The sequence below is a fragment of the Sturnira hondurensis genome, unplaced genomic scaffold (assembly GCF_014824575.4).
Source record: "Sturnira hondurensis isolate 20B ecotype Veracruz unplaced genomic scaffold, ASM1482457v3 Scaffold0018728, whole genome shotgun sequence".
Taxonomy (NCBI): Eukaryota; Metazoa; Chordata; class Mammalia; order Chiroptera; family Phyllostomidae; genus Sturnira; species Sturnira hondurensis.
Window position 1 is genome coordinate 18,910,819 of NW_028091359.1, and position 18,229 is coordinate 18,929,047.

Consider the following 18,229-nt stretch of genomic DNA (forward strand, 5'->3'; position numbering starts at 1 on the left):
GAGGGAAACCCAAGCCTTTGCCTGGCTCCCAGCAGTTACTGCAGGAAACAGCAGGGCCCCCGGCGAGTCCTGTGTGCAGCAAGGCACCACAGCGTCTCAGAAGGCTGTCCAGCCAGACAGGTCTGAGTAAGCAAGAGTGCACTCTCACACCCCGCGTGGGCAGGTGGTGGCTCCCACGCTCCCTGGGCCCCCAGAAGCAGTACAAGGGCCAGTTCACTGGAAGAGACCGTAGGCTGAGACAACCAGGACGCGGAGCATTTGGCGCATCCACAACCGAGGACGGCCTTCCGTGGCCACGCAGGACAAGCTACACCTCACAGAAGCCCAACCAATGGGAACACGCCCAGGGACCCAGGTGGCACCAGCCACCTGTCCTGCTGTCACCATGTTACATAAGCCTCCCCAGATGCCACCGGGCAGACGGGCAGGACAAGAGTAGTCATTACACAAAGCCGTTATTTCCCAGAAGATAAGAAACAACACTGAATGTTCACGGCAGTTTCCCCACTTTGAGACAGAACGGAGGCCTGTGAGCTAATCTGAGTTAGTTAAAAACGTGAACGGGGCGTCACCTTTAGCATGCCAGGGTCCATCGTCACAGAACGACACCCATTACAAGGACTGAAGGAGGACAGCCCGCTGCCATGTGCATCAGGAGAAGGACAGGCCTGGCTGAGAGGACAGGGACTTGGAATTCAAAGCAGATTTTGTTTGTTTTACTATTTATCTCTTGGCCTTTCCCTGCAGGGTTCAACTTTGAGTCCTAGGGTGGGAGGCAGGCCTAAAGGAAGCCGCCCTGCTGTGGGATGGCCCTATGAACATGACCAGAAGGGGCGGGAGGCACTCAGCTGCGGACGCAGCCCCGCTCGGACTCCCTCGCCGCCTCCAGGGTCGGCAGGGGTGCCTGGGGGCTGTGGGCAGCGCCTGGCGTGGGGCAGAGGAGTGGGGCCCCAGCGGCACAGCTGCAGCCTCTCCTGGGTGCCCAGTGGAGCTGACAGGGGTCTCAGCAAGGACAGCCTGTTGTAGGCTGACAATGCCCCCCGGGACATTGTCATATAACAGCAGAACCAGCAGCTGGAACAGTGGGGCAGGGGAATTAAAGAAAATTAATAGTAGACATTCCCGTGTGTACGACCAGATTTATTTATGACATTTTAAGAGAAACCTTCAGAGATTTCCAGAAATACTTGTCAGTGGTTGGGGACAAGAGGCAATAAATTTCCAGTTAACCATCCCCCCCCCCCCCCACACACACACACACATGCCCTGGCCAATGCGGCCTGGGAAAGCAGGAGACACACAGTTCCTCTTTGTACCTCTCTGCTCACCCCAAGTTCTTTCCCCGCCCCTGGCTAATTTTCAGGAAAGACTCAAAACTGAAAAACATTTTTCAAAGGCATGTAAATGCCTTCAGCAAGTATCAGGAGTTCCCCACAGCACAGAGCTGCAAACCACAGCCACTCCTCCCCGTGTGTATCCTGCTTTGAATTTGGGGCAGAGGAGTGCGCTTTGGGGCTATGGCTCCCCGAAGGACACAGCGGGTCAGAACGTCATTGTAGCACAGTCAGCCACCCCCATGGGCTCCCTTCTCCATCCCTTCCCTACAGACCGGAATCCCAGGTGGTCTGTGGAGCCTCGAGGCTGCCTTCGGACTGTGGCTGTGCAGACCAGCCACCTGTTCCCCAGGGAAAATGACAGCACACCCTTCTATCGTGCCTGACAGCCACGGAGCCAAGGGTCTTAACTTCAATTGCTCAACTAAAGGCTATTTTTCTGGGCTGCAAGTCCTTGTCCAGTGCGAATATGCAGACTGCAGCCAGGAGTGCAAGTGCATGGATGCGGTTCCAAGGAGGCCATGTGCCCCAGCTCTTTGCAAAAGCCCATCTGGATTTTATTTTGCAGAGGCCACGGCCCTGTTCTGTGTAACCAGGGAGCATTTGGGAAAATAGCTCTCGGCTTACAAATAGGAGGCCTCGAGGGCGGAGCTTGTATTTGACTGGGGTCACACACGGGGTTCCCCCACACAGGGACATCAGCCTGACTTTGCCCTGAGCTGCATTCGGGATCTGGGTTACTTTCGTCCGCTGGGCTGGGGCTAGATCCCATCTCTCCACCTGAGCTGGTGGTCTCCCACCTGAGAAAAGGAGCTGGCCTGTTTGCTCGGGCCGACTGCGCCCGCCCGGAATCGCCGAGACGAACACTAGCCCTCCCCTGGCTCTCTTTGACCTGCGCCACCCCTGTGAGCGCAGGGGCTCGGTGTGCGCATGCTCCTGGGGGGCTGCCTTGTGGCCCGGCGTGTCTTTCTAATTCAGCTAGTTCTCTACGGAACATGGTAGTTCCCTTTCAGCGTTCTTTGAAAACTACAACTTAATCTTTTTTTAACTTTATTGATTTAAAAAAATTATTGATTTTAGGGGGGGGAGAAAAACATTGATAATAAGTGAAACATTTGGTGTTTCACTTATTTATACGTTTATTGATTGTTCCTTGAATGTGTCCTGGCGGGGGATGGAACCTGCAGCCTTGACGCATCTGGACGATGCTCTAACCAACTGAGCACCTGGCCAGGGCTATAACCGTAATCTTAAAATACTTAAGTAAACAAAATGAAGTTCTCTTTGTTCAAAGTATTCTGGTCGATGTGGGTGCACTGGAAGGAGTGGAGGGGCTTGACAGAGCACTAAAGCTAATCCCTGTGTCATGACATGCCCCCCGCCACGCACACACCGCCGCCCCCCCAAACCGGACCCAGTGGGGGCCCTGGGACTGCAGGGCGCTGCAGGCTTGGGCTGGGACCCGGCATGCTGGAGCCAGCGGGGTTTTCAACCCGTTGCCTAGCAGAGCCCACTGAAGACAAGCTGCTCCCCAGCAGTATACGGCAGCCCTGTGGGGGTTCTACCCTGCTCTTGTCTGACTCAGTCCCGTTCAGGCACCAACTTAATCTGGTGCCTGAAATCTTTCTGCACCAAATTCCTCGGGCAGAAAATGGGAAAATGCAGGATGGCCATTCATTGGTAGGCGTCTTTTGTTCCTCAGACCTTCCTGAGAAAGGCCTCAGGCCAGAAGCCAAGTCCTAGGCAGAGGCGGGTCTCTGTGACCCAGGCAGGGGGACAACGGGCCGGCTCTGAGAGGACAGCCTTGAAAAGAGGCCACGTGCGTGCTGCGGCTCCACCCTGATGTCCAGGTGCAGTCCCGCTGCTCTCGGGAAGAAGGCCCTCGGGAAGGGGGAAAGGCGGAATCTGTCGTCCTTCCCAAGCTTCGGTTCGAGTGTTTGGTTTCAGAGTTAAAGATACTTCTGGTGGAAATGGATCTGGAATGAGATAGAGGATGATGATGGGGCCCTTCTAGTTCGCCCAGGAGAATCGAACTCGCTCAGGACTGAGAAACACACGCAGGTAGTTAGTTACAAGGAAGTCCCCGGCTCTCCTCCTGAGAAGAACATGGGGGCAGGTGAAAGCTGCAGGGCTCCCGCTGCGACAGCCCCCGGGCACCCCCGCCAGAGGCCAGGGCTGCTCAGAGGCACTGGGGCCTGCGGGCAGGATCCCCAGCCAGGCCACAGTGCCCTCCACCTTCTCTGCTCTTCAGCAACCGTCTGAACACACCTGGGGGCTCTCCTCATTGTCTTTTTTCTTTTTAATAAATATTTTATTCATTTATTTTTAGAGAGAGGGGCACGGAGGGAAAGGAGAGAAACACTGATATGAAAGAGGAACATTGATTGATTGGTTGCCTCTCATACGCGCCCCTTCTGGGGACCCAATCCTCAACCCAGGCATGTGCCTTGAACAGGAATCGAACCTGCAACTTTTCCTCTGCCAAATGATGCCCAACCCACTGAGCCACACCCATCAGGGGGTCTCTCCTCCTCTTTTGATTGGTTCTGCCGAATTCTGGGAACCAGGGAGGGTGAGACCTGGGTGCAGGTTGTTGTGGGAGTGTGTACGGAGCCACGGTCCCCACCTCTGCTTCTCCGTCTGTGTCAGGCCCCGGCACTGGAGCCCTCTTCAAGCCCAAGCCCCTGCGGTTTCTGGTGCACGAGTCTGCTGGGCTCCCCTGTGAGGAGGGAGGCCGTGGTGGGCAATCAGTTTATGCTTCCGAAGCTCCTTGACAGTTGTCCTGAGGCCTGATGAACACTCTGGAGTTGGGGAGACGTCATTCTTGGGGATCAGACAGAACTTTCATAGGATGGAGGTTGGTGTGTGGATGTGCTAGTCCAGTTTGAGGGCCAAGATACCCATGTAACTCCCAGGTCAGCTATGTGACGACCCCGGTGCCCGGGAGAAAGGGGTGCCTCAAAGGTATCCCTCTGATTTGCCTGGATCCTCCGAAGCTTGCAGCCTCATGTCTCCTTGCTCACTTTGGCAGCTGTGATGTCTCTGGATCTTCTTCTGTCAGAATACGGATCATTGAAGCCCTTCAGAACCCCCTTGAGAAGGTGGAATGCCAGGCTCCACCCCCACACCCCAGCTCCAGCTCTGGGTTTTAGCAGGTTCGGGTGGGGAGATCCCTCCCAAGCTTTCCGCCACAATCCACACTGCAAAGAGAGGCTAACACGGGCCTTCTGTGGTGATCTTCCCCAGTCTTGTCCTCTACCTCTTCCTGGCTGATGACCTTGACCACCACCATCCCCCTGGAGCAACTGCCATCTTCCTGGATCCCTTTCCCAACCTGGCCAGGCTCAGGGAAGAGCTCCCAGGGTCTGTGTAGGAACGCCGGTAGGTAGATTCTCTCCAGGGCACCAGGTCCTCCCACAGCTGGCAGACCATGCTCTCCATAACCCCAGAAGCACTTTGATCCCTCCGGTGGTGCCCAGGTTGGGGGTCGGCCTGGGACATCCAGACGGTGGGATCATTGAGGGTACGGAGGTACAGCTGCGTAATTAGCCCAGCCTCTAAGACCCATTGCTTACAGTATGTCCTTGCACTGTGAGTTTGTCTGGACTGTGATCCTGCACCCTGTTGCCATGGGCCCTGAATGAATGAATGGATGACCTGTCAGCACACAGTTGCCTGCCAGGCTCTAGCTCTGGGGAGGGATCATCTGAGGCAAGCAGCCTCGTACCAACTGTGTGACTCGGAGCAAGCCAAATCCCTCTTCTGTTTTCTTTCCTGAAAATGATGGGTGAGGAATACAGGAGGGCCCAACCTTGCCAACAGATCTCTAACATCTACCTACTCTAAATTCTAACTTCAACGGGTTGCAAGCAGGACAAGTATCCTTCGTTTTTGCCAGGAGATGGACTGGGCTGCCATGGTGGGGCGCATACAGAGGCCACCTTTCTCCTTCTTCTTTCCTCTTTCAAATCTTCACCCAAGGGTACCCAAGGAGACGTTTATTGATTTTAAGGAGAGAGAAAGAGAAACATCGATTGCTCCCTCCCACACGGCCCCAACCTGCCCAGACCCATCCAACCTGTAACCTAGGCATGTGTCCTGACTGGGAATTGAACCTGTGACCTTTTGGTTTATCAGCTGATGCTCCAGCAAACTGAGCCCCCTGGCCAGGGCCAGAGCCCGCCTCTTATGTAGTCAGGGGAGTCCCCCAACCCTGGGCACACCCTTCTTTAGAGCTGGTGCTTGCAGGCTAGGTCTGGGCATAGCTCCAGCTTGAGGCTCTTAGCTGAACACACACCAAAACCCTCAGGTTAGGGTGGCAGTGGGTTTGAGGGTGGGGACTTACTAAATATTTACTGCTAATTTTGGAAGTGTCTGAGAAAAAGGACTAGGTTTGAGAACAGCCAGGTCTACAGCTGGCAGCTACTGAATACCGTTCCCTGCTCAGGTAGGTCTTTCTGTTGAACTGAAAACGAGGGGAGAGCCCCCCAAGGCTGGGTTTTAGACAGGGGCCCCTGTGAGTGAAGCTGTGGCCCTCACGCGGGAGCCCAGAGTCCCCCGAGACAGCAGTGGGAGGCCTGCTGAGCCCCCTCACATCGAGGCCCCAGTCCGCCCGCCCAGACTCTCCCCGCCTGGTGTGGCCACAGCCGGTTCGTTCAGCTGGGCGCCCGGGCCGGGGGTGACGTTTCTCCGCGGGAGTCCCCCGAGGATCGGCAGAGTAGGCCCTCTTTTCCTGCGGGGCAGAAATGAGAGCCAGAGACAGACTGAGAGCCCGCCCTGCTGAGCCAAGAGGCGGCTAGAGCCATACGAAGCGCATTAACTATTAATAATTTCCAGTTGTTTGCTTGCTGGGTTCGGCTGGCTCCCCAAGGCTCTGCAGGCCGGGGCTCTGCTCTGGCTTCCCCAGACCGCCAGAGTTCGAGGCATTGGAGCCTGCTGGGCCCTGCTGGGACAGGGAGACCGGACAGGGGCCAGGGGAGAGTGGTGTCCGTGTCCACCTGCAGCGGAGAGGGGGCCCGGTCGGGACCGGACGGGGGCCCGGACGGGGTCCTCCGGGAGGCCAGCCGGGCGCCCCTGGCGCGCCGGGATCCGTCGCTCGGGGCCGACTGGGCGGCCGGGGGGGACGCAGCGAGGGCGGCGCACGGCGGGAGCGCAGCGGCCCCTGGCGCCGGGCCTCGCGGCTCGGCCTGTGCGGGGCGGCCCGGCGGGCGGGGCGGGGCGGAGGACAGAGGGCGGGCCCGGGGCGCCGCAGCCCGCCAGACTTGGACCGCGCGCGGGCGGCGGGCAGGCAGGGCGGCCGGGCGGGCAGCGGCCCCGGCCCGCAACAGCGCCCCTCGCTCCTCTGCGGCCCCAGCCCGGGCCCCGCCGTGCACACAGCAATGGTGGGCCGGCTGAACCTGCAGGATGTGCCCGAGCTCGTGGACACGAAGAAGAAGGGCGACGGCGTCCTGGATAGCCCGGATTCGGGGCTGCCCCCCAGCCCCAGCCCCAGCCACTGGGGGCTCGCGGCGGCTGGGGGCGGCGGCGGCAGCGGGGAGCGCGCCCCGGCATCCGGAACCCTGGAGCCCGACGTGGCGGCGACCCCCGCGGTCCTGGTGAGTGGCTCCCCTCTGGCCCTGTCTCTCCCCATCCCAACCGCAGCCGGGCCCCGGGAGACTATCAGCGGGTCTTGCGGCCCCTTTCGGGGCGCGCTGTCGGCGCCGCCACCCTCCCGTCGGGACGGCGTGGCCATAGCTGGGAGCCCGGGGCGGGAGCGCTGCGAGTACCCGGCCAGCTGGAGCCGGTGGCTGGAAAATTGTCATCGCCTGGGAGGCGCGGGAGCCCCGGGAAGAGGCGAGCCGCCTCCTCCTCCCTTCGGGGTGGCAGCCTGCGGCCCGGCCACATTCCTGTCCCGGCCGTCCTGAAAGGGGCCTGGGGGCACCAAGAGGGAACCCCAGCCTTCCCCGGAGTGCAGGCCCCGCACTACCTCCCGGGCTTTTCCCCTGCAGACGTAGGCTGCCAGGGGCCTTAGACCTTCCCGCTGGTCTCGGGGAGAGGCGTGTGCTCTGGCTCCCCGGCTCCTGGATTCAGCCAGCGAACGAGGCCAGCCTTTGGGGACTGTGTTAGTGGCCTTGGAGGGACTTTTTGAGAAAGGTCACCCCACGAGCCTCTTCCCTCCTTGCGCCCCCCCCCCTTGTCCTGCCACCTAACCCGTGTCTGGCACGTGATGGGCAAGAGGCCTTTAGGTGGGTGGAAACTTTCAAAAGTGAATACTTTTATTTTCTTTTAAAATTCTTCTTTAATGAAAAACACCAAGTCTCTTTTGCCTTAGCAGCCTCTCAGGTGGTGGTGTTTATTGCCTTTACCTAGCGCTCAGGGGAGCCCACATCCTGCCTTCAGTCAAAGCTCAGAGGGGCCCTCACCCCAGCCGGCCCCTGGGGAGGGAGCCGGTGTGTGCAGCCCTCTCCCCTGGGTAAAGTAGTCAGCAGCAGCTGCTGCTCCTGAAGAACCCACACGCTTTGATGGTGTGTGGAATTTTTGACCCACTGACCCTGCCTCTCCGTGGACATCACTGTGTTCTCTCATCTCCACCAGAAGGCAGCACCAGCTTCAACTTGGCCTTCAGAAACCCCCAGGATCCGGCCCTTTCATCCTCATCTTCCGCATCTCCCGACCACAGGCTGGTGCCTCCCTCCAAGGCTGCTGCCTCCACTCCGCATACCTTTTCTCTCCAAGCCCATCCCTTTCTCAACACCCAGTCAGCTTTTCCACCTGTCAAAGCCCTGCTGGCTCTTCAATGCTCAGCTTGTCACCTCCTCTGGGAAGTCTTCCTTGATGCTTCCCAGAGCCCTGCGAGAGTCTGCAGCTTCATCCCCGTTCCCTGGTGGCACCTTGTCCATGTGTTTGCTATAAGTCCTGCTGCCCTGCCCCACTCCCAGCCTACACCTGCAGCAAGGTGTGTGCTCACACCAGTCCGGTGGGTGGGCAGGGATGAGGGAGCAGAGAAGGCCGAGGCGAGGGAACTGAACACTTGTGTGGATGCCTGAGAGAAGGCTGTAATGTGAGTGTTGGAGAGTCGCCTCTCTACTCCTGTGGCTGTGTCATCCTGCAGCCCAGGACTACCTGGAAGGTCCCCCTAGATTGGGAAATGTCTGGCAGCCAGAGAGCTGGGGGCAGAGCAGGGCCTGTTTCCAAAAGCTCTCCAGCAGCCAGTGCCCACACTTCACCCCCCTGCCCTGCCCCTCCTCATCCTCTGGCCTTGGTTCTCACCCACAGCCCCACCCCAGCCAGGGCTTATTGAACTCGCCACCCAAATTCAGGCGCTGGACCCTCTCCCTGGTCCCATTTGGCTTTTGTATTTCCAACCTACACCTTCAGTGACACCTTGTCCCAGCAACACAATCAGTGTCTTAGAGCCAGTCTTCGACCTTCCCTGTCCTGGAAGATGTGAGGGTGAGGCTGCCACTCCACACCCCGGCCCAAGTGTGGGTCCTTCTCTCAAATCTGACAAAGAAAATGACAGATTCCCCCATAACCTGGGAACCCAAGGGGCACTCCACAGAAATCCAGGGAGCACTGGCACCTGTGTCTAGGGTGGAACTGTCTTCAGGCTGCTTGACGAAGCAGAAAGTCCAAAGCTTTGACCTGACAGGAAGCCTGCTAAGGTCCAGGCACCCCGTGCCCTGGCTCTTCGGGTTTTCTGGGGAGAGGGAAGTGGCAGGGAGAACTTTCTGGTGCTCATCTTACCGGGGAGGCTGTAGACCCGCCGTCTTGGGTGGGTGCGGATCTTCCCAGGGGCAGAGGAGGTGGGGGAGGTTGTCCCGAATCCACAGTGTAGAAACATCCCTGGCAGGATGGTTTCATTTGGGCCTTTTCGAAAGTGTTGCCGAGACAATGACAGGGTTGGGGGCACATACTTGAGGCTCTGGTTCAGGGAGCCCCAGCCGGTGAGGGTTTCCTGCCCGCCCCCCTGTGGGGTGGCGCAGCGGGGGGCGGGGGGGGGGCCTGGGTCCAGCGATGTCGCCAAACTCGCATGTGTTTCCTCCTGTCAGCCCTTCACGAGACTGGGTGTACAAGGGGGCACCCCCTTGGGGTGCAAGACAAGGTCTCTGAGGGTATGTGACATGGCTCTTGTGGGGCCACGCAGCTTGTATGTGATAGACCTGGGACTCGAACCCAGACCTCTTGGCTTGCTGTCCACTGCTCTTCCCACGCTGTGGGTCAGCCTTTCTCGGGCGTCATTCCCAGGAAGGGGTAGCACAGTCACACTCGGGTGCTCAGCGCGGGGCTCAGAGCTGGGGCCTGCTGTGGGGTTGGATCAGCTCAGCCGTGGTCTCACTGCATTTTCTCTCTCTCTCCGTCCTCGCAGAATCCAGCCTCGCTGCCCACACCCCCGGCCTCTGCCTGCACGCCCAAGTTGTGCCCCCTGTCCTTTGGCGAAGGAGTCGAGTTTGACCCCTTACCACCAACAGAAGTCAGGTAAATATAGCAGGCTCTGGTTTTATTTTATTTTTAAAGTTTTTACTTTTTAATTCTAAAAATAAGTACGTTTTTATTTTTTAAAATTAGTTTATCACAGGAGTGTGCCATTGACTTATCATAGCTCAGTGGGCATGCTATCAGAATTTCTAGTGCATTTTAAGCAATTAAACACATAGATGCCCTTTTTAAAGTAAAAACAAGCTCATGTTGCAGATAAAGCCCTACAAGTTGCTTTTTGTGCCTCATGGGTCACGGCCATCGGGTGTTTAAAACTTCCTAATTGATTCCTCTTTCCAAAAGCTGGTCCCCGTTTCCCCACCCGCAGCCAACCTCCCAGCCCTGCTGCAAGGCGCTGTGGCCTTGTTTCTCTGATTTCACTGGGAGAGTCTCGTTCTTCTTTGGGAATGTATCTCATTCAGGATTATCTGGGGGCAGGGATCCACTGAGAGGCTCTGTTCAGATGTGTCTTTTTAGAGAAAGGAATTTTACTTTTGGGAGCTGGTGGTTTTATAGCTGGAGTTTCAGTTGCCTCGACACAAAGGGCCCTTTGACGTGGAACAAAGGAGACGCACCAGGTTGGAGGTGAGCAGTTCAGCCCTTTATTCCTGCAGAGCTTGTATTGTGAACAAAATGAGGACATGACTTCATGACATTAGCTTCCACCAGCTTCTTACCTACTTGCCCGAGGAGACTAGGCGTTTCTCTCCGGCTCGTTGAAAAGAGAGCTGATTCTCACTCCCCGACCCGCCCGTGGGGGCTGGTGGGGGCAGTGTGGTTAGATGTGCCCACACGGGGTGCTCGCAGACGTTTGAGCACTTAGGAAGCTGTGATAGTTATATAGGAAGATGGAACTATGCTTTGCTTATGTATAAAGGAAAGTAACTCCCAAATTACCAAAGAAGGACTTTAAAAATCACAAAGTAGCTGTTTGAGGAACACTGATGTTTGGGGTTTTTATGGAAATCAGGATTGTAATTGACTTTGATGGAGAAAGTCAGGTCTCAGAGTCCCTGGGTTCGAGGGCTTCACCAAACAGAAGGCGGAGGTGGACCAAGTGCTAGAACTGGGTGTTACGTAGCACCCAGAAGCAGCATCCAGGGTTTTGGGGGCTCCTTCATCCTTCCGTTAAAGAGCTGATTGATCACTTCAGGGGACAGCCAAACTGGTCACTCCCAGGGGGGCAGTAGAACTCACGTCATGATGTAATCATTACCGCAGAGAGCACTTCCTGTGTGAGCATCCTGCCCAGTCCTTCCTGGGCGCCTCTTACAGGAAAAGGTACCTGAGGCTCTGAGCAGTTCGGAGGTAAGGTCAGTAACCTGACGGGGCTCTCACGGCTCAAGTGAGTGGGCATAGACTCCAGGGGCTGCTGCCCGCAGAGAAACAGTGAGCGCACCATAAACTCTGGAATCTTGCATGCCTGCTTTTAAGTCCTATCCCCCCCCTCCCCAGCCCGGTACTTAGTCCCACTGTGACCTTAAGCCTCTGTGCCTCAATGACCTCTCCCAGGGTTACTGGGACAATTAAATTAGATCCTGGAAGTAAGGCGCTTCACACCATGCAGGAAAGGCTGCCGTAACTCTATGGTACGTCTGACTAGGGTCGCCATATCTGAAGGTTTGCACCCCGCAAGAGGTCAAAAAGGTTACAGTAGGGACCCCAGGGCCCCTAGCTCAGAGAAACACCATGGTGCTGCCTTCCGTCTCCCACCCAGGTACACTTCCTCAGTCAAGTACGACTCAGAGCGGCACTTCATTGACGACGTCCACCTGCCTCTGGGCCTAGCTGTGGCCTCCTGCAGCCAGACGGTCACCTGTATCCCCAACTGCACGTGGCGCAACTACAAGGCTGAGCTGCACTTCGAGCCCCGCCACAAGCCCACCCGCTTCCTCAGCACTACCATCGTCTACCCCAAGTACCCCAAGACCGTCTACACCACCACCCTGGACTACAACTGCCGCAAGACGCTGCGGAGGTTCCTGTCCAGCGTGGAGCTGGAAGCCACGGAGTTCCTGGGCGGTGACTGCCTCACGGATGAGAGCTGACTCCAGCAAGCTGGGGGGGCTGGACCGGCTCCCCCGATGCCCTGGTCACCTTGGGCCACACCACCCTCTAGGGTCATGCATGCCCCCGGGAATCTAACCTAGAGACACCTCTAAGCCCAGCCTGGGGAAGAAAAAAACGTCATGCTATCTTACCGTAATTGAGAGAATTGGGTATTTAAAAAAAGGTCAAACTGTTTTTAAAAGGAGTGTATTTGAGTCTATTTCTGGTTCGCTGCTGCGTAGTTCTGTTCCCTCCCCCAGTCTCAATTTGATGAGAAAATAAAGAGACTACAGCAAAAGGAAAAGGGCCACAGTTTGAAACAGGGAGGGAGGAAGGGGCCCCTCTTCCATTGGGCAGCATGTCTGAGAAGGAGCGTGGAGAGAGGCTCTGAAACGGAAAAAGTGAGTTTTAAGAAGTCTCAGCCCAGGGTGTCCTCACTGCTTTGACAGTGGTGCCGATTCGGTAAGCTGCGGCACCCACATGGGTTCCATCTGTGTGGAGTGTGGCGCTCCATTCCATTTTTATTTCCATTTCCATGTCCGTTTCCTGTTCATCGAAACACTTTGCATTCTCTAAATCTTTTTCATGACAAAAAAAAAAAAAAAACCCACAGAATAATATGTTTAAAAAAAAAAAGAAAAGTTTCAGTCCACATTCACCTCTCCAGAGGGGGCCAGGTTGTCTGTAGGGACTTCGGGAGCAGTGGCTTCAGTTCCGGTTCCTTCCACCAGTTTGCTTCCGAGCTCGGGGTCTGGCAGAGCGCCTGGCACCCTTGGCATCTGGTGACGTCTCCACAGGCTTGTGTAACCCTCCTGATATGTATTTTGGGGTTTCTAAATACTTTCCTGTTTTTTCATATGGGAAAACATTGCAGAGAGAGACGATATTTGAAAAGAGTGCTTAGGAAACTGCTTTTTAGACTCCACGAGAAGCTCTCACTCACAGTGGGAACCAGCGGCCACACCTGGGGCCTGATGCCACCTGGAAGCAAGCACAGATGTTCCTGGTGATCTGGTTCATCAGGATGGGTGTCCTCTCCAGGGACCCTGGGTCACTGGCTCTTGGGACTTTGATTGTGTCAGTGTGGCCAAGAAATTCCACCAGTGCCTTAGGTCTGAGCCTCAAGAGAGGAAATAGCCCCCCCCCCAGGTGCAGCAAAGCAGGGACAGATGTCCCAAGTGCCACTGCATAGCCTGGGTGCTGTTGTGATGGCGCACACTTCCTTTAAGTGTCCATTTTCGTGTCAGTGACACTCATAGCGTTGGGCGTGAACTGAAGGAACTTTGCGAATTCAGCACAACCGGACGGCGGTGGGCCGAGAGGGTGCGGGTGGGCTAGGCTGCTGCTGGCCTCCCCCTGCCCGCCCTGCCTCACCCGCCACTTCTCCTGCCTGAGGCTTCTGAGTGAAGAAAGCGGCAGGTGGCTTCTTGTCTTCCAGTGCTGGAAAGAACAAACCGGGACTACTCCCTCTGAGTCCCCCCCAATTACATCACGTGTTAGATGGCTGGAGAGGACTGTGAGCTCGGACTCCCGCCTCCCACCGCGTCTCCCAGTTTCTGGACGCTTCCATCTGCCCCGAAAGCAGAACTGCTGGCTGCAGGGTTCCCCGGAGCCACAGCAGGGGCCTTTGTTCCCAGGAGACCAGGTGTGATGATGATCACCTTCATTTAAAGTCATCGGAGGCCCATACAGCCAAACTGTCTGGTGTCCCCCTCGGACTTCACAGTATTCAGTCTGTCGCGCTCCTAGCTGATGGAAAGTGTCCCCTGGCGGAGCCTGCAGTGGGCCGGACGTCCTGAGTTTGTGCGGTGGGGCTCAGTGGGGGGCCTCAGCAGGGCTCTCTGGGTCCTCCAGGAGTCTTCTCGGTCATGCAGAGCAACAAATGCTTCCTGTGTTTGGAAAAGCAAATCACACAGCATTTATGATAAAAATGGATTTTTCTGTCCGATTCTGTAATCTTATCATGTAAGGCAAGTGATAAATGTAAATTTTAAATTACGTTGAGAGAATTCCCACGGCTTTGTCCCAGCCCAGTGGGGACCCTTGAGTGAGGTCAGGCCGCTGTCGTGGGCAGCATGTCAGGAGAGACATGGGCTGGAGAACATGGCCTCCAACCACGGCAGTGCTCTGAGATGTCCACGCCAGATTTTGGTTTAGGGTGATTGGGTTAAGTTCAGGCAAATCGTTCTGGGAGGGGAGAGAATCGGAATTGTGTCGGTAAAGTACGTAGAAGCGAGCGATTGTGAACGTGTAACGTGAATGCAAAAGCAGGTTTTGTTTGGCTAAGTTATTCACTAGAGAACGGACTTTAGTTCTAGTCCTTTTTTTCCACACCTGCTTGGCCGAAGGTTGCAGAAAGGAGGCAGGTGAAGAAGCACGGGACGCCTCGGGGCAGGTAAATGGCCGACCGGCGCCGGGCTCGCCGTGGTTTGCACGCAGAAGCCATGGCTTTTGCTCAGTAAACCAGGCGTTCCTAAGCATGTCTGGGGGACCCAGTTTACTTATGAATTAAAGTCTTTTTTTCTCAGGCTCTTAAATTATGGCTTTTATGTAATAAGGATGATTTGTATTTTCTGAAAAAATGTTTTCAAATCCAGACCTTTTAACAAAGAATGATTACCTTTACATTGGACGCTTTTCCTGTTTCTAACGTTAGGAAGCCCAGAATAGTATTTAACAAAAACTACTTCTTAAATTCATCTTTGACATCTCTTTCCCACCTTGTTTTGCTTTGTGACTCCTTCATGTAACAATAAATTATCTTTTTAAAAAACCTTACAGATGCTTCTCTTTTTAGGTAAAATTATAATGTTTTGGTTAGGTAAAATGAGAACAGCTCTTTGTCTTACAATTTTTTAATTATGTGGTTGTATTTTAGTGGAATGATACTTCTGTCTGGAGTTTGCCCTTCCTCAGGGGTCCCAGAGCACCAAGGCGCCCCTGAGCACAGAGAGTTTCATGGAGTCTGTTCCCAGACTGAATGTATTCGCTTCCCCAAATCCCATCTCCCCTGAAAATGGGGCTGCAGTGAGGTCAGGCCAGTCCTGCCGTCCCTCCTCCCCTCTTGATTGCTGTTCTCCACTTTGCAAAAGAAATGCATGTTTTAGTCTAACTGTCTCAAATTTGCTGGGGGACGTTGCTCTGGTCTGGAAAAGCCTGTAGGTACCAGGCCAAAGAACAGTCAGAAACCTCAGTGTCTGGGCACCAGAGCCCCACCCTTGGGCTTCCTGTCTACCAACGCCCTACACCTAATGTTGTCAGGGCGAGGTCTGGGGGCACAGGCAGGGTTGGCCCCTGCAGGGACATCCTCACTTACAGGGTCTCCTGAAGTGAAGCAGTCGGAGTGATGGCGCTTCTGGAAAACCCACGTCTTTGAGGTCAGACTTGTGTCTTCCCAGAGGGAACGTCCCTTCAGGCAGAGCAAAGAGGATCCCTAAGAAATCCTGAAAGCGAAGGCGCCTTACTTCATTCAGGCATCACATTCATGGCAAGGCCCTTTGTCGTCTTTTTGAGTCCCGACCCAAATATGTCCCAGGAGTGCTTATTATAATTCCTGTAATTCTTTCTTAAAGCTGGCCTCTTTTTAACAGAAATTAAGTTTACCTTGGCTGACGGGAAGGACAGTGAGGCCTTATGTTACCATTAAGTTATTTGGTGTAAACTTTCCATAAAACAAATGGGCTAATCAGCAGTTCCAAGGTTGTGTTGGAAAAATATTTTAAGTGTGTAAGATTTCAGTTATGATTATGTGGTGTATGGTGTATGGATATATGGGGTGTCTATAGAGAGGCAAGAGTATTTCAGTTTTCCCTTGAAAAATACCTGAGTACCGAAGCAGTTATTTCTTGCACACAGGTGTATAAGGCCCATGGAGCAGTCTGCCCAAGGCGAGGTGTTGAGCTCAGGCTCGCGCCTCCTGTCTCTGAAGCAGGCTGGGAAGGTGGACTGGGGCACATGTTCCTCACGGGAGCATTCAGACGGTGCCAGAGAAGCAAGAAGAAACGGACAATGCCTCTTACACACGGCCGGGCGCCTGTTACTCTCACCCACCTTCTATTGGTGAAAGCAGGTCGGGTCACCAAACCTGACGTGACTGGGACAGGGAACACCATACTGCCCCCCTGAATGGGGGAGAAAAGGCGAGTATTTGCTGTAGCTTGAATGTGCTCATGTGCATTAGGAATCTTCAAATGGGAAAATCTGGCGTCTTTCTCACATGTTGGGCCTGAGAACTCGAGAGCATTTCATGAACTGATTGAACTGACAAAGGACGTGAACAGGAGCAAAGGCATACACATTTTACTGATACTAATATTTTTAGGTGCATGAGGGCTTCACAGAAAAGAAGTAAAAACCTAAAGAAGTGGTTAGGCTTGGGAACATAGATGCCATTTGAACAACGGGCGATAAACTGAGAGAAAGTGACCAGGAAAGGGAGCTGGGCATCTAGGGCCAGTCAACAGTGAAAGCAAGCGACTAGGAAATGCACTGGGGAAACGAATGGTCTGTTTATGACAACTCTCGGGGGAGGGGGCGGGGGGCGCAGGATGGCTGGGGGGTGCGCAGCCCCATCCTGCAGGTGAGAGCTGCTCTCCTCGCTCTGGTCCAGGAGAGGGGCTGGGACTCTATGCCACCTTCACAGAGCGAAATTTCTGCCCTGCTTTCGCACAGATCAGGGGAGAATAGGTAACTTTTCCTACATCTGTTGATTCTCAGTTGCTTTCAGCTCAACATAATCCTGATACCAAAGTGGTACATTTTGGAGTGGCATGTTCTAGACGCCTTCACCAAACCACCTGGATCCATACTAGCCCCATCATTTCTCAGCTGTGTGACCTTGAGCAAGTCCCTAAACTCTCTGTAAAACGGGGGTCACAACAGTTAGTCCTCCTCAGACATGTTGTGAGGACTGAATGAGCTAAGGCCCACAAAGCGCTTTGAACCACATGAGTTAAAAGCTATGTAAGTGTTTATTGTTCTAATTATCTTTGGGCTTGTATTTTCACTCCCAGGAATGCACCCAAAGCACTGGAAAATTGCACTAAAATGCGTACATAAGGATGTTCCTTGCAAAGTTATTTAGAGTAGCCAGAAATAGGAAACCAAGTAGATGCCCACAAATAGGGATTGAATAAATTGTGCAATGAAACACTAGGCACGCATTACAGAGTGCAGCGTGGATGACAGTTTAGTGATCTGCAAAGATGTCCATGCTACAGTTTTAAGAGAACTGTTAAAAGACAACATCTGTATTAGTACCCCATTAATTTTGTCTTCCTCTATGTAGATCCATAAATAGAAAAAGACACAGATGAGGCTGACTCTCTCTGAACGGAGGGACCACTAGGTGTTTCAAAATACTATTTTGCTTATGTGTGTTTTCTAATCTGTCTGTAACACATGTGCTTTTCCTGTATAGTTTGAAAAGGACAACCTGAGTGTAGAACTTTGTACAGCTTCCTGGTGATTTAAGTGTAGAGAAACCAGAGTTAGCTGGTCAGTCTGTCTGTCCCTTAGACCAGGGTGCAGGACTGTAAGGAGTCAGCCTGTATATTATCAATATTTGCAGGCCAACCAAGTGGCCTGCCACATTTTCATGGATGTTGGCTAAAGGCAGGAAACTCTTGGTCAGGGACAAAGGACAGGTTATACGTCACAGCAATAGCTAGAGTGCCAGCCTCTGAGCAGGTTTCGAGTCTCATTCCCCAGAGAGGGCTGCGAAGAGGGCCAGGCGGCTCCGGAGCTTTGAACTTGGACCTGGAATCTTCTACAAGAAGTCGTAAGCACATCTGCCCCACGCTCTGCAGGGAGACACGCCTGTCTTCCAAGGCTGTTCGTCATGCCACTGTCCTTTCAAAGACAGTCTGGAGCAGAGGCGACTCTCCTCACAAGATGTGCAGACGCAGGAGAGACCTGGGGGGATTCACTGCCAACACCCAGTGCTGCTCGGAGGTTAACGGGCATGTGAGTCACCCAGGGATCTCGTTAAACTGCAGGGTCTGATTCAGGAAGTCTGGGGTGGGGCCTGAGAGCTGGCTAACAAGCGAGTCTCTAACAAGCTCCAGGCCCCGCTGGAGCCGCTGATCGCAGGCCCTCCTTCCGGGCGCAGAGGCCTCAGGCAGCGCCCGCAGTGCCAAGGCACAGGGAGTGGTCTCAGGCCGGAGCACCGCCGGGGGCTGCGCCGCAGTAGGGCTGCGCCGCAGTGGGGCCAGCGGAGGGAGGTAGAACCCTTCCTAAAGCTTCCCAGCGATGATCAGAGGGGGACGCGGCAGTGGTGTGAAAAGGCTGGATTGGACCGTGAGCAAGTACACAGTTGGCCAGAAGGCCCGAAAGAGTGTCTTCCCAGCGCCCAGGGGCCCTCTGGGGCCGGACTGGCAGAGGGTTCTGCT

General features: G+C 54.7%; 1 protein-coding gene across 1 annotated transcript; it reads left to right on the forward strand.

The window, feature by feature from the left end:
• Positions 1-6,578: 6,578 nt before the first annotated feature.
• On the forward strand, positions 6,579-14,419 carry RFLNB (refilin B). The gene is made up of 3 exons (XM_037070047.1): positions 6,579-6,928; positions 9,682-9,791; positions 11,509-14,419. The coding sequence occupies exons 1-3, from the start codon at positions 6,713-6,715 to the stop codon at positions 11,837-11,839; spliced, it is 657 nt and encodes a 218-aa protein (XP_036925942.1). The 5' UTR covers positions 6,579-6,712; the 3' UTR covers positions 11,840-14,419.
• The last annotated feature ends 3,810 nt before the right edge of the window (positions 14,420-18,229 follow it).